General features: G+C 42.2%; 1 protein-coding gene across 10 annotated transcripts in view; it reads right to left on the bottom strand.

The window, feature by feature from the left end:
* LOC119658882 (RIMS-binding protein 2) overlaps positions 1-16,109 on the bottom strand; it is a 307,235-nt gene that overhangs the window by 14,558 nt on the left and 276,568 nt on the right. For 9 of the 10 annotated variants that reach the window (XM_038066659.1, XM_038066667.1, XM_038066666.1 and 6 more), the window contains one exon: positions 12,793-12,860. The exons of the other annotated variant lie outside the window; for it this stretch is intronic. In XM_038066659.1, coding sequence (XP_037922587.1) covers positions 12,793-12,860 — 68 coding nt within the window. The remainder of the gene's footprint in view (positions 1-12,792; positions 12,861-16,109) is intronic. 10 annotated transcript variants of the gene reach the window in all.

Here is a 16,109-nt window from a genome sequence, read left to right on the forward strand (position 1 = left end):
ATCCGTATTCTTAAGGGAGGAACTAGCTTCGCTGAGATTTCTCTGGCTGATTTGATAATTTCCCATCGCACCGGTCCTAGTCCCCACGGGAAATGTGGATGCTAGAGCTAGTGTGAGGCAAAATACAGCGTTGCTCATTGTATATATGTTGGTCTTACACTTTTTGCCCGCATTACCGCCGACAGAAGAATCTACTGCCCTTTCACCGAAGATTGCGCTCCTTTGCGCCCGAGACCTTTGGATATTACTGCACCAAGTGACACAGGTAATTTTTTCCTCTGGCATCGGGTGGGAGCCATCCCAGGTTTCCGATGTCCGGACGCTTCGCTGACTTGTCGTATACCAGCTGCATCTACTTCACTAGCTTTTCTTCCTTCCGCTCTTCCTAGTAAGGGTGAAGGAGAGTTTCGGAGAAGCACAATCCAGCATGTGGTCCTCCTCTCTTTAGCGGCTGAAGTCTCCTTCTGCCGAGCCTTCCTCTTCCGCTTATGGGTAGATTTAGACAGTGGTACCGCAGACGAGCCGGCCATACTCGGATTTCCAATTTTTCTCAAAGTGAAAATTGGCACACTTTCCGTTTTGATAGGCTCTGCCGTAGGCATTACATATCAGCTTTTCACTGAGCATACCTTCCACAGATTTCTCCGTAGGGGACATGCATTTGGTGAGGTCTCCAAAATTCGCACCTCGGTTGCAACCTGGATGCCCGTAGTCGGGGGTGGATTCAAAATATGTGACTTCTGACCACTTGAAGAGCTCAAATAGAAAGATTCCGTATTCATGTTGTTGATACCTTTACTGTAGTAGTTTTACTTCATGCTTACATGGCATGGTTTTTGGTAATAAGTTTCCGCAATCTAATAGGAGAATGTTCCATGTACTTCTAATCCAAAATTATAAATAAGCCACTCCGATCAATAGTTTGAAGGGCTTTGTTTCTTTGTACTTCTAGGGACACCAACTCATCGGTCATACTGGAATAGTGGTATAATTCACACTGGAGTTGTAACCACTTCCGCGTTCTGATCAATACGTCTACGGACAGCTGGCACACACGCCAGCAGACCGGAACACCTTAATGACACAACGAAAACATTAGTCCATGAACGCTTGGAGCTTCAGAGTAACAGTGGTGGCCATACTCCATGGCGTACTCCTGTAAAAGAGCAGAGACAGAGAACATTGTCACGAACAAAGGAAGCCGATTTTTCATCGTTATTGATCCGAACGACATTAAATGCGGTGCTGCGGTCAGCAGAAACAACGAAGAAAGCGCCTTCAATTTGACGGTCATATCCTCTGGGCTAATGAAAACTCATTAACAAAAATTGACCAGAATAGTAATGTATTGACGCGCTGATAATGATTTGATAACGCCTCTTCTCCATCGAGACCAAGTTTACCACTGGGAGGAGGATGAACCCGAAACAGATGAACCAATGGCCCAATTGAATTGACAAAGAATAGAAAAAGAAGACATAAGCTCCACAATACCTTTCCTCAATCTGGTACTGCATAGACAAGCTCGCACGACTATAGGTTGCGCATATGTCCTTTTGTTTCTCTCCTTCGTATCCATATAACTCTGAGAGACCAACTTCGCTGAGATCCCTGCGCGAAGCGCGGATGTAGACCCTAGCATGGGAAGCCTTCCCCACCACATATGTGTTTGTCTTACGCTTCTTGCGTGCATTACCGCTGACCGAAAAATATGCCGCATAAAGTGTAGGTTTTTCCTGGGTTTCCAGTTTGTCCACACTTTTCACTTCCTTGTCTCCGATTTCTCTAAACATTACAGCACCTGGTTGTACAGCCACGTCTATGTTTGCTTTCCTAAGAAGCTTCAATCTTTTTACGTGGAGTCTTCCTCTGCTATCGGTTGGGAGCCTTCGCAGGTTTACGGTGCCTGGGCCGCTTGGCTTTATTTTCATATACCAGCGCTAGACAAGTAGCGTTTACTTCATCAACTTCCTTTTCTTCAGCTCTTTCTAGTAAGGATGAAGGAGAAGATTCTGACAGACGATTCGACGATTAGCAGTCTACATAACGATGAAATCTATGAGCGATACCACGACTGTCTAGTTGTGGGTAAAATTCGGCTCAACAGGTTGCCGTGGGCGGGTCACTTAATACGTATGGATGAGGATGATCCCACCCGGAAAGTCTATAAGGGCAATATCTATGGTAGAAAAAGAAGAAAAAGCAGACCCTGCCTAAGATGGAGCGATGGCGTAGGCCAGGACGCCAGACAGCTTTTGGGGATATCGAATTGGTGGACCTCGGTGCAAAACCGGGATGTCTGGAGGTCCTTATTAAGGTAGGCCTAGACCGACCGGATACCGGTTGTTGCGCCGTTGATGATGATGATGATGTACTATATCAGATGACATCAGATTGTATCCTGGTACTGATTACTATCTTAGAAGTCTGTAGCGTATAGTTGACATGTTCAACTGTTTAATTTAGAGAAGTTTCGAATCCAAGCCATCCGTAAAGGCTATCACGAGCCGGATATTGAACATAACATTGGTAACCAAAACAGACTATGGGTGGGTCCACCATTATACAGCCGCCCATACAAAAATTACTGGGCAAACCATTCAGGTCTCCAAATTTGCCTTTGAGAAAGCATACTCAGCGGTAATTAGTAAAAGAGAAGAATATTCGGCAAATGATCACGAGTAATTTGGAATTACAGACTTAACAATTTTTACAGCCTGGTCACTTATGAAGGACGGATCGGCTCATGGATGTTTTTGCAAACATTTGATCATAAAACTGGCCTAACTTCTCGATAAAAAGACAACTATGTTTCGGGCGGAAATATATGTTACTCTATTGGCAACAGCTGCATGATTCTGAAAAGTATGGAGGATTTGCATCATTTGAATCTGTTCCTTCAATCAGGCTGCGTTATCAGTACTAAATAACAGGACCATATCAAACCAGATTTGAGTAAAGTTGCGACTCTTTTGTTGTCAGGTCACTAAAAATTCAAATTCCAGTCGACCGGCGAAAATCCATAAAATAGGATTAGAGGATTAAAGGACATCAATTTTATTGCCTCTTGATATGGGGGACATGAAAACATTATTCCAGGTCGGCTACATGTAGCCAGTGTGAGGAAGATGCGACGGCTCTACATTTCATGTGCTCTACACCTTCCTCTAACATGACTGTATAGATGTCAATTATTCCAGGTACTTCGAAGTTTTCGAAGGACAGTATAGCTTTCACTTTTCATTGGTAACCCTCCCCTTTGTAACAATTTCGTGTTGAATGTACTGCAGAAACCGCAAACACTTCACCTTTTTCCTTTCTCTCTCACCACTAATCTGGTATTGTAACATGACGGAAAATAGGTACTGGGAACAGAACTGTCTCAGCATAGTTGACTCTAACCGTGTTGACGTCAGGACACAAGGTTTCAGTCTTGTGGATCTTTCATCGCAAAAGGTTTTAGCTCCTTTAACTGATTCAGTGCTTCAGGTTTTATTCAATCGAAATCATGGTTCTTGCCCCAGGAAAACATAAGGGCAGTCCCGCTAATCTGTCAGCGGATAGAAGGAGGCTTGGCCTGCTCTTGGTTAATTTGATCAACCTTAATATTTTCCGACATAAGCTAAGTCAAATATAAAATAGAAAATAGTTCAGTTGGGGTATAGCCAGGTTTCTCTCACACCGGACCGTTAAAGACTTGATCGCCTCATGATTGACTTCTCTGAGAATTTCCGAATTCGGAGGTGTGGCAGTTCGAAAGGCTCCATACATAAAGAGTCTCATCTCTTCACGCAGAGCGTTTTTTTGTTCTCCGCTTAACAACTTCTCTGGTCTGCGGTGTTGGGTTTGCGTATACGCGATCTCACAATCTGGCATCAAGTCAGTTCCGCTTACATCTCTAGCTTATGTTTCATCCACTTATTCCGTTAAAAGTGTACGATAAGTTACTAATAGGTAGCATTTACTCCATAGTCCTTTCGCCAGTGTCAGCTCCAATACGAGAACTTCGCCATTGTATGCACTATCCTCTGATCGCAGTTCTATTGTGGACAAGCGCACTGAAGATGATCCAATTAGTCTAATTGAAGCACCATATGGTGACTGTCTCCGAGTACCTCCAGACTCTTCTGGCCTGGTGTGAACACCAAACTGAGACCCTCCGTGTTTGTGGATTTGTCCTTCCAGGCATTCATGAACTTTACTCTGCAGTGTTCAACATCAATGGGTTCTTTTCGCCCAGTATGCAAATGATGTTCCCTGCCTTTCATCAAGGGCCAGGTGTCCAACATCGGGCATGTTTTGTCCTTCACCCCTTACAATGGTGAACATGGGTCAGGCCGTTTTGGTACTAAAATTTGAAATGGCTGTAAAGCTTACAAACATTTATTTATTTTATCAAAATAGGTGCCAGTCGATTCAAAACATTTCTCCCAGCGAGATTCAAGAGCATGTATGCCAGTTTTGTAGAAGTCCAACAGCCGGGTGTTGATAAATTCGTCGAAGGCAATTTTGACAGGCTCTTCGTTTCTAAATTGTTTTTCCGCCAAAAAATGATCCAAATGTTTAAAAAAGTGGTAGTCGGTTGGCGAAAGGTCCGGTGAATATGGTGGATGAGGCAGAGTCTCATACTGTAATTTGTTCAACTTTCGGACCGTTGTTCTGGATACATGAGGTCGTGCATTGTCGTCGAAGAATATTACACCATCTCTATTGACCAACCTCGGCCGTTGAATACTCAATTTTTGGTGCATTTCCTCGAGTTGGGCGCAGTATTTCTGTGCATTTATCGTTTCTCCAGGTGCCAAAAAAAAATAGTGGATAACTCCAGCTGTAGACCACCCAACAGTCACCATTACCTTCTTCGGATGGAGGCTCGGTTTCGGCGTATGCTTCAGCATCTAGCCTGTGTGCTGATTGGCGACGATTGCCGTATACTATCCGCTTTTCATCACATGTCATTATTCTGTGCAAAAAAGGATCGCTTCAGTTGCGGGAGAGTAAAGAACTGCAAATTTCCATTGGAAGCGCAATGTTTTCCTCCGTAAGGGCATACGGAACGCATTCGTCGAGCTTTTTCACCTTTCCAAGTTCCGGGAAACTGTTGAATAGTGTACGCCCAGTTTCTTTGCAATGTGTCTCACAGACTGACGTGTGTTGGATTCGACTAGCAAACGCAGCTCGTCGTTGTCAATCGATGATCCTGGATTTTTCGAACCACCGCCGTGTGGTTCGTTCGCTTACCGTATCAATTCCAAATGCGCTGTTAATATTCCTAGTTGCTTGCGCTGCTTTATGACCGAGTTTGAACTCATAAAGAAAAAATATACGTTCTTGGCTCTTTTCCATCCTTGTTTTCCTTTTTATTCACTGTTATCACAACGACGATAAAAACTGAAATGACTCCTTGATTAAATGTAGAAGTATTTATACTTCATTACTCGACACCAACAGTGCCAACTGGTGATAGTTTGATACATCGGCAGATCGGCAAATCGGCCATTTCATATGCAACAACCTAATTGAACTTCACGCATATTTCTAATGAATGTGTAACATATGAAATTCGGTTGATATCAAACTGATCAGTTACCAATCAAACTTTGGATAATTCAAATTGCAAAATTGAAACTAGGCAATCTCACCACCGCATATTTTACGCTCCATTTCATGATGCATTCTTGGTTAAATATTGATTGATTGGCAATTCGGAGCGAGACATGGGTAGTAAGCCTTCACCTTGGCTATTACGATCTATAAATAATTGAATCTCTGTTTCGGACCCCGCTTTATTTGGTAACCTATGGTTTCCCAGCATGGGCTACGATATCACCCAACGTAGCAGAAGCCCTCTAACGCTTCAAATCCAAAATTCGATAAAAATTCTCTCCTGTAAGTCCACTACCGGGTTTGATGATCAAACTGTCGCACGTTAGATTGGAGAAGCGGCTGTCCCACCCTCACCCACTGATAAATAATCTTGCTACGCGTAGCGCCTCGTTGAGCGAGTAGAGGTACTACGTGTCAAAGCTGGCCGTCCTCTCGGACAGTAACTATTTTCTCAACCATCATGCCTCCCCTCCCTCTTTTATCCTCTACTTTTATCAAAGCTCTTCCCCGGACTTTCACAGAGGCTAATCGTGTCGGGCCAACGCTCCGGCGGTCAATCCCCGCGCAGGTGTAGATCATCTTTTCATTAAATTTTATCTAGTCTAGATTAACCCAAATTAGCCTGTACAATATGAGATCTCTGTAAACATGAACTTCTCCGCTGAATTAAGGTCCCTCCCCTGAGAATTCTCAGGGGTTGTCAACGATCCTTAACGGGTGGCTTACGGAGTGGCGTTCCCGAGGTGCCCGAGCAAGTATTTCTGACCCCCTAACGCATAATACATGCGTCCTAGGTAGTAGCCTCGAGAAATTTTCTCGGTGAAGAGCGAACTGCTAATGACCGATACACGCCGGGACACACTGGGAATCCCTGGAACTGTCGACAACTCCTTGTCGACGTCGATGGGGTAATGTGAGCCTAGCTCTGCTAAGGTGGTAGTTGTTCCATGGCTGGTCGGGTAGTGTGTATTGAATTGTTATTGGTAGATCGCGATTCCCCGAGCGAGCGCTGATCCGTCTATGAATTCTGGGATCAGCTAATCATAGGTCAGGCCTTAGGGAAATGGGGTAGAGGCTTTGTCCCCGAGGGTATACCTTTTCCTGACTATTTTCGGCCCGCTCCCTTGCACACGATCCGCCGGGAAAACATTTAAATGGTGAACACAAACAAAAGGAACGAAGAGATAGTGGGAATAGAAAGTGAGTTTGCCGCTCGCCCCGACGAGACATCGGGATGCGCGAATAGAAAAGAAGACTCACAAGAGATACGGCACCTGCAACGGAAACGGGAACCCAGACAGTTCCACGCAGTGCTATTGTCGCGAAAAGAGCCACAGTGGAAATTGCCGAAACTAACCAAATGATTTCGCTGTCGACTACTCTGGCGAGCGAGGTGGCTGCATTCTATCAACACGTGGTCAAATTGGTTGAAAGTGGTCCCCAAACTTGCCTTACAAACGCAGAGTGCATAGCCTTTCGTTTATATTTTCAAAGCCGATAACAGCAGGTTTCATTTTTCGGCTGACTAAGAAATCTACTCCGAGCACATGGTTTACTGGATAGCCGCTATAATATATGGTGTAGTAGCTCTTCTCCAGGAAACCGGTCCCTGTCCACCGCATCTCTTGCAACGCTGTTACGTCAGCCTTATATTGGGACAGGGTATCGGCTAGCTGCTCAGTAGCATTCGGTCTGTACAGGGAGCGCACGTTCGATGAGAAAATGCGCCTTCATCATTCTCGGTCTGCAGTTTTTCATGAAGAAAGAACTCCAAGCGATCACCACGTGGAGGTGGAGATAGGGTTTGGTAGTAGAGCTGTTGGTGTCGGTTCAGCAGGCGACATTTTAGACGCTATAATAAGGAAGAAACAGGGTGTCATTAACAAGAAACAACTGAAGTCGCTGCCAGGCATCAATGATAAGACAACAGTGAGATCGTGGTTTACATACACTTCGCTGTGGCCTAAGATTAGTAATGCGCTTAAAGGATTTAAAATAGAGGCTGTCCCAACAAACAGACAGGATCCGCAATCCAAGGAGGAAGAGTGCGGGATCTATAAAATTACATGTTCCTGACAGTATATATATAGGACAGACTAAGCGACTGGAGGAACATACCAAAGAAGCGGAACTAGCGACAAAAAACCGACATGTTTAGTCTCCACTCGCAAAACACATAGTGGACAGCGGTCATAACGTTTCATGGGACAACGTGGATATTATACAAAAAAATAAAGCCCACTAACTAGACGTCGCAGAAAATCTGGAAATATTTAAACAAAGTAAGACCAGGTTGTTGAACACCGATATGGACAACTGTTCATCTAGCTTATGCTAGGTAATTAGGGTAAGTAATTAAGGGGGTATTGCAATTTCAGAAAAAATAATTAAATGTTAGTTACCACGCTAATTGGTCTAATAGGGAGGGGTATATAGGGCTTAGAGTTAAGGGGGTCATCCCGTGTGTCGGATCCGAGGAATCGATTTTTTTTGCGGATGTCAGTTAACGCTAACAAACTGAGTGTAACCTATAGGAGAACAGCCCTGAAGGTATGCTCTGTCTTCAGGACTGTCTCAGATGATGCAGCGTTCGTTATCTCGGGAATGTTGCCGAATGACATCTTGGTAGATGAAATGGCGAACATATACAATGCGATGTCAATCTCTCCTTTGTCGCAGACGAAGAAGGCTTTGAGGAGATGTTCGTAAATAGATGACAAGAGCGGTGTGAACACGCAGGAAAGGGAAAGAGGACTTAGAGCACTCCCTGCCCAAGATTTATGGAGGAAAGGGGGAAGCTAGAGTAGACTTTAGGATAAAATCTAGTGCCGAGAATGGTAGCACATCAAGAGGATTGGGATGAGATCAACTCCATGATTGCATCTATCCTGAAAAAACTGCGAAAGGCAGAGGGGAGGAGAAAAGCGCGATTACATACGTACACCGCGTAGAGAAGAAAGGTGGCAAAGTTGTTAGTGATATCTTATGCTGATTCCCCGGGGCAGGGGGTTGATTTTGGTGGATGAAAATCCCAGGCCAGTGTCTTTTGAAGATTTCCACCTCATCAAAAAAATAAGATAGACGGAAAAGAGACAGACAGACGTTGAACTCGTGATAATCAATTGTCAACTATTAACAACATCTAGAGGTGGGTGATAAGCACCGCATCCATCTTTTCCATCACCAGTTGCCTTCCTATTCAAAAATATAGTTTGATGACACGCTAGATTTTATTCGCGTTTAAGTCGTGAAGGAAATACGTTACGTTTCTTTTGCCGCCACCAGATCTTTTGGCGACCTGGTCTGATTTTGTTAAGGTTAAGGTTGTATAATTCGGCAAGTCCTCGCACGACCGGCAGTACAGTCGATGTCAGCCGTAGCACCGCTGTGCTGAATCCAACCGCATGCACTTTCCGAGGGGAGGCGGCTGTGCTTAGAATCCACTGCCGTTGAGGTGGGTGTAGCGAGTAGTAGCCATAGAACTCTTAACCTGAAACAGTCTACGTCGGCGGCCCCCTCAAAAGCAAGGGTTGACATTTCTTGTCTTGTCGGTCACCGGAAATCGGTTAAAAAGCGGAGATCCACTGCAGTCCTGCTCAGGGGCCAGTACCAGAAAGCCATACATATTTTTAGTAAGATTGTGAAAAATAAGGAGGCGGGCGAAATGAAAATGACCTCATTAAATACCAGGTGATTTTTGAAAAATGTGACAGTAAACGTCTCGCAGAGGAGCAAAAAGCGGAGTCCACCGCATTCAAATGCAATCTATCTCAAAAACATAACCGGAGCAGAGTGTGCAAGGGCTCAGGCGCTAAGTAACCTCTGCAAACAGATAAGCAGCAAAAGCGAGCCGACGAACCACGAACTACGAAACCCTTCAACGATGTGGTCAGTAGTCACTTACATGTGGTGCTGAGAGTGGCAATTCCGCTAGCAGCAAACTAGCGTCGGAGTTGTGGACCAATGTCCTTCTGAACGGCAAAGCCGAACACACAGGAATCATCCCTTGCTTCGATTTCTCTCAAGTGGTTCGTGGGTTCCACGTTATAGCACGCGAGGATCAATTCTCCAGGGACTTTCTCGGTTCATACGCTACTAAGTCATCCCGTACGACGAGATCTCAGGGGAACCCTCGCTTGCATCTGGTTGATAAAGATCCGCATGTATAAAGGCAAACTCGTACCATTTCTGTGTCTTCAGATCCCCAGGATTCCTATGGACGACTGAGGGGTCATCAAGGAGGAGGAACGCCAGCAAAACAGTCAACCTCGTCTGCTTCGTATAAACGAAGAGTGCAAGTCGATGCCGCAAACGAGCTGTTGGAGAAGATGAAGATCGACGATCCAACGTGGACTGATGAACCCCTCGTCGCAAGGAGATCATGCTGAAGGTAGCGCAGATAAATCTGCAGCACTTGAAATGCACCTTAGCTAATCTGCTGGTGTTCCCCCTAGAGAAAGACATCGACGTCGCACTAGTGCAGGAGCCTTGGATCGGAGGCGACCGGATCATCAAAGGGCTCCAAAGCAAATATTATGATTTACTCCACAGCACAAGAGACAAAAAAAGAGGACGAGGTAGACTCTGCCTGAGATGGAGCGATGGCATAGGACGTCAGACAGTTTTTAGGGATATCGAACTGATGGACCTCGGGGCAAAACCGGGGTGTATGGAATTCCTTACTAAGGCAAGCATAGCGGTTGTTGCGCCGTTGATGATGATGATGGTGAGAGTACCTAGAGTACCTAGGTATCCTCACGAGGAAGATCCTGCACGCTTTTCTGTGCCTGGATCTGAGTTCCAGCGGCCTAATCGTGACCGAACTGAAGCAGGCGGGAGGGAAGAACGTGTATATTTCCTCGGCATACATGACTCACCGCCGATCTGCTTTGCCAGAAGTAGTGCAACATTTGACGTCCACCATAACAAAAAAAAAGAAGGCGGCGACGCCAACGTAAGGTACACGCTTTGGAGCAATTCGGAAATCAACAAAAAAAAATCGAGTGATTCTTTGATTTTATTATTAACACAAATTATCTATTTGTAACAGGAGCACTACACCTTTCATTTCTCTAGCTCGGAGAACTGTGGTGTTTGGGGGGAGGTTCTCGATATCACCCTACTAACCGACAATGGGGGATTCTTAGGGTGGAGAACTGAAAAGTGTCTGACCAGAGATTCTTCTCAGATCACAGTTGGGTACCTTCCAGTCTAGATCTCATTGCAGAGGTCCAACGAAATTCTTTGAAATTTTCACGACTTATTCAGAACATATTTCTACGGTCCGCAAACTAGGATAATTGTGATTCATTCAGTAGTTTTTTTTATTCAATAAAGAAGCCTTGAAAAACCACCAAAATTCACAAAAAAATGTTTAATAAGGCACAAAAAATTTAACTTTCAATATTTTTTTAACAATCCTAATTTGCAGACTGTGATTAAGTTCGCACGTTAAAAGCCGTTTACATTTTTTCTTTAAGATGATCACAGCGCCTCTAGCGTGGCAGCCGAAAAACACCTTTTTTTGGAGATGGGTCGCTGGAGATACTCTCGGTCTGAAAAACTTACTACGCATGCTCAAGACATTATTACGGGATGACCCCGTTAAGTAAAATAAATTATTGCAAAACCAGCACTGAAGAAGGATACATGTTGTGTCCGAAACACGCGTTTGCTACCTTTAAATAAATAAAATTCTATAGTTAAACGGGAAACTTTTCCTTTTAATAGTTTTCCTTGAAACCATCGAGTACCCAAAGATTCTTTCATAAGAATTCTAGAAAACATTTCATATCTGAAGCGCCGAGTTTCCGGTTTTCGACTTGTATTTGTTTTTGGCGATATTAAACAATCACTTTTAATCACCAACTGACTATTCAAATTTGGCTTAAACTATATCTGATCCATTGAGTTTTACGATTGAGGATGTACATAGATAATTTCAGGAAGGTGAGATGCAAACAAGAAAGATCAATGAGAATGAGACCCTATAAATATCATCCTGATTTGACTACAAATGTATCTAAGTCTATATAAGTATCTAAATGCATATAAAATCTGGCTGCGAGCTAAGAAAGATTTTCCTTTGTAGATACTTTTATTGATGTGCCTAATGCCGTGTATTAAACAGTGTTGAGTGCAGGGATTCGTGTGCCTTAAATGTTTGTTCAAGGATTACAATTTTTTGTTATTCCCACGTATGTAAGTGTGCATTGTCTTTAGATTCGCTGAGTAGCAATAACTATCGTAAAAATAACTCTGGAAAAATTTCATGGTGATCTACGATTTAAAGCCAAATAAACAACTTAGTAACGTTCTAAATTTAAAAAGCAGCTAAAAACCTGAAGCGATGCATTCTAGATAAGTGTCTTAAATTTGAATTGAAAAGGTTGCATTTTAATGGAAAGATGCTTCTGATAGTCAAGGATGTCTCCGACGCATGTTCTGAGGGACTTTCTGCTGCGGAAAATTCTTGGCGTTTATCAAACTTTCCGATTCTACTTGAATTCCTTTGCGAATCTGAACATGATGCCATTTCGTTAGGCACACGGTGCTTGGAGAAATTACAACTTTTTAACATGGAAAATTAACGTTAGGTGGAACTTGTTTATGGAATCACTACTTTTTCTAAGGAACTTTCAAACTGTGAAAAAAATCTCCTTGAAGGTGGCGGGGGAACAACTTGAACTGAATTGAATGCAAAACGAAAAAATCCATGACTGAATCAAATTGAACAATTCTAAGGAACAAACTGAAAGGATAACGAACAAATCAAACATGTTTGTAACAAAACTCGAGATTTACATGGTTTCGTCGTAACTATTTGATCTTGGTAATGTTTTCGTTTCATTATAAGATACAATTGTCTTGGGGGATGTATATTTGTTCTTGTATTCGACATAATAAACTAACATAAAAGTGGGCAGGTGGGTGTGTTTATTCGTTTCAAAATTAAATAGCTTTTATCTTGTTACTTTGTAAATCCATTGAAAATCTTCAACACAATGTAATGACGCGATTCGATCTTAAGCTTTTCTGTTACTTTCATAATTTCAAAAATTGTCGTTAACATTTAAATAGAAATGTCACGATATCTAGTTTGGACTCGTAATGTTTTTGATGTGAACAATTTAAAACAAATCTTTCGTTGAAATGCGATAATGTTTCGATAGTTAAGTTAGTTACCTGCGTTTGGTGATCGGGGGCAGGGTGGCCCGTGTTGTCTAACAGTGTAGGGGAAGTAGGGCGAGCATCTAGCAACAAATAACATGAAGACTTGACATTTACCACAGCAGAGCAAATTACGTAAAAACGAAAACAGGCGTTTCGCAAAATGGGCAAGGACAATAGCACCAACCCTTAAAGGATTTTCTCTGAATTTTCGCTTCGGACTGGGAAATCAATGTCCATTCTATGTGATCTGAATGTAGAGGTTACGGACAAGGTACACGCAACCTGGTGGCTCTGGGGCTAGGGTCCGGTTTGCGGTCACGCCTGCTTCCTTATTTTACGTTAAAAGTGAGTATACAAAAGACAAGATAGAAAGAGCTGTTTCAGTGGTGCGCACACTTAACACTCAAAGCGTCCGGCTTTCATATTTACTTTATTTAAAATTTAATTTAAGATAATTTTATATTTTATACATAAGAATAATTAAAGTGGATAATAAATTTTCATTTTATACTTCATTCAAAACAATTTTACGAAATAAACAGTACCAAGAAAACGTTAAATAATGAAGATACCAATTGAAAAAAACGCACTCAACTGAAAATGTGAAAGTAAATCGAGAAAAGGGGAAACTTTTCCATTTGCTTCACAATGGAAAGAAAATGTCTTATGCAACATTTTTTTTTGATTTCTTATCTTTAATTGCTTGTACAATGGATTTCAATTGCCTTTTGCGGCAACGTTAGATGGTTCAAGCTGAATTTGTCTTAAATGTAAACTTGGTTTCTTCACTTGTTGTCCTCCTTAAAAGTAATTGTATATGTTTGATGATATATAGTGCACAAGAGATGCATTTTGGTTTTGAAAGCTATGCATTTTCGCTTGATTGTAACCAAAAAAAAAAAAAACAAAACTAATAAACTATAAATTGAATATAAAAGTTGCTTGCGCTTGAAACGATTTTTTTGCTTTCAAGTTGCTTTCTTAATGTTGTATTGCCTATAGACCTTTGACTCAATTTTGAGTGAAATTTATGTGGTAAGAAATATGATGAGTAGATGGAATACATGATAAATTTTGATTTAATACACTTCGAAGCAAATAAAAACTTTTCCAGCTTTTCCGGGTTTATTTTCTTGTGCTTTTTTTTGATCATTTGTCAGCATATATTGTTAAGTAAATTTATATTGTTCGAAGAAGTTTGTTGTGGTGTTCGATAAAATCGTTTATTCTTATATTTTAGTAGAATAAAGTAAAAAATATTGTGTTTAATTTTATTTAATAAAGAGTTTGAAAGTACAAGTAAATATCTACTAACGTATTATAAAAATACTTTGCATAATGAAAGACTATCAGAACAATATATTGTTACGAAAAACCACTTTGGAAAATTATGTGTAACGTCAATGTGAATCGTAGTTATGACAATTAGCCAAGACACCAAAATTGTATAACAGTAGGGCGAATATTTAGCTAAGATAATTGTTAACAGATGACTCTAATGTTGGTAGAAAGATCCTGTCGCAAAGTAGTTTTCTAGTACAGTGTTTACATGCCTTTCTGGAATGTTCCGCGTAGTATAAAAGGGCCGGAAATCCGCCCACAGAGTCAGTCAAGTTTCAGAAGGAGATCTAAACGCGTCGGTTATAAATACACCCCGATTTTTACTAATTAAAGAAAGTGTTCTATAATTAATTGTGCAGTACGTTTGAATAATTTAGTGTTTAATAAACGCTTGTACTAAAGTTATAGAACGGGTTTTTGGTTTAGCACTACGCAATCCAGTGATACGAGCCTACGCAAAGCAAGTAATGAACTAGTGACGAGTACGAATAGCAAATTCGTAACAATTGGTGACAGCGGTGGGATTTCGTAAGCCAGGATGGTTAAATTTGAGAGCTTGAAAGTGGAGCAGCTGAAAAGGGAGCTGCTAGCGCTAGAGCTCCCTACGACGGGAACTAAAGCAGAACTGCAGAAGAGACTTTGCGAAGCTTTGGAGTCGTGAGGTATTAATGTCGAGGAGCGTTTTTTCCAGTGTGAGCCTACACCGTCTGTTGAGAGTCATGAGGAAGCAGCTGGAACGACCGCGATGCACAACAACGACATAGTAGCTCTAATACAAGAAGAATTTCGGAAGTAACAAGAAGAATCTAGAAAGCAACAAGAAAAGTCTAGAAAGCAACTAGAAGAATTTGCAAGACGGCAAGAGGAGAAGGAAGCACGACAAGAGGGGAAGGAAGCACGACAAGACGAAAGGCTGGCAAAATTTATGAAAGAGATGACAAGTCAACAAGAAGAATCTAGAAAGGAACAAAAAGAAAGCATGAGCAAAATGAACGAATCCATCCAATTATTTGCAAACAGAAAGAAGACTTCGAAGAGATCAAACAGCATATGGGAAGCCTTGATACCAAGTATGATGAGATCACCGGAAAACTCGATTCAAAAGTCGAGGATTTGAACATTACATTTAAGGATCTACAAGTAAGCCTGGAATGTGATTCAGGAAAAATAGTGAAGTTGGAGCAAGAGCTACAAAAAATTAAACTGGGTGGATGTTCGGTTGTATCCAAGGACAACTCGGTAATAAAGTTCAAGGCTCCTCCCTATGATGGAACCACGCCATTCTCTATTTTCAAACTGCAGTTTGAAACTGCGGCCGGCCAAAATCACTGGAATGATGCCGATTCTGCTGCTGCGTTAGTAGTAGCAGTCAAAGGTGGGGCAGCAGAAGTATTACAGACGGTTCCGGAGAACGAGCGAAATAACTATACAGCGGTCATGGCAGCGCTTCAACGGTAATATGAAAGTGAACATAGAAAACAAGTCTTCCGAATGGAGTTGAAGAATAGGTCCCAAAGAGTTGGTGAAGCACTGCAAGATTTTGCAGCAGAAGTCGAAAGATTGGCACATATGGCTTATGCAGATTGCTCGGCAGACTACATCGAGCGATGCAAAATTGAAACATTTGTAGACGGCATTCGCAATCCTGAAACGAAGCGAATGGCTATCATTTCGCCAAAACAAACTTTCATGGAGACTCTTTCGAATGCATTAGCGTCGGAAGCTGCCTCTGCAGCATGCCGACCAGCCTACAAGGTGCGGAATCTGGAGTGTGAAGATGACGAATTAGAAATGAAAGTTCGCCGTGTAATGAAGACTTTGGAATTACCAGCACCTCAAGGGTTTAAAGGCAAATGTTTTAATTGCGATAATGTAGGACATATGGCTCGTGATTGCCGAAAGACCCGGAAAAGATCCAGTTCGTCCGAACCGCATGAGGGAGGAAGTAAAAAGAAATTGATAGACAAAAGCCAAGGCAAGTCGTCGAC

This window comes from Hermetia illucens, chromosome 6, assembly GCF_905115235.1.
Source record: "Hermetia illucens chromosome 6, iHerIll2.2.curated.20191125, whole genome shotgun sequence".
Taxonomy (NCBI): domain Eukaryota; kingdom Metazoa; phylum Arthropoda; class Insecta; order Diptera; family Stratiomyidae; genus Hermetia; species Hermetia illucens.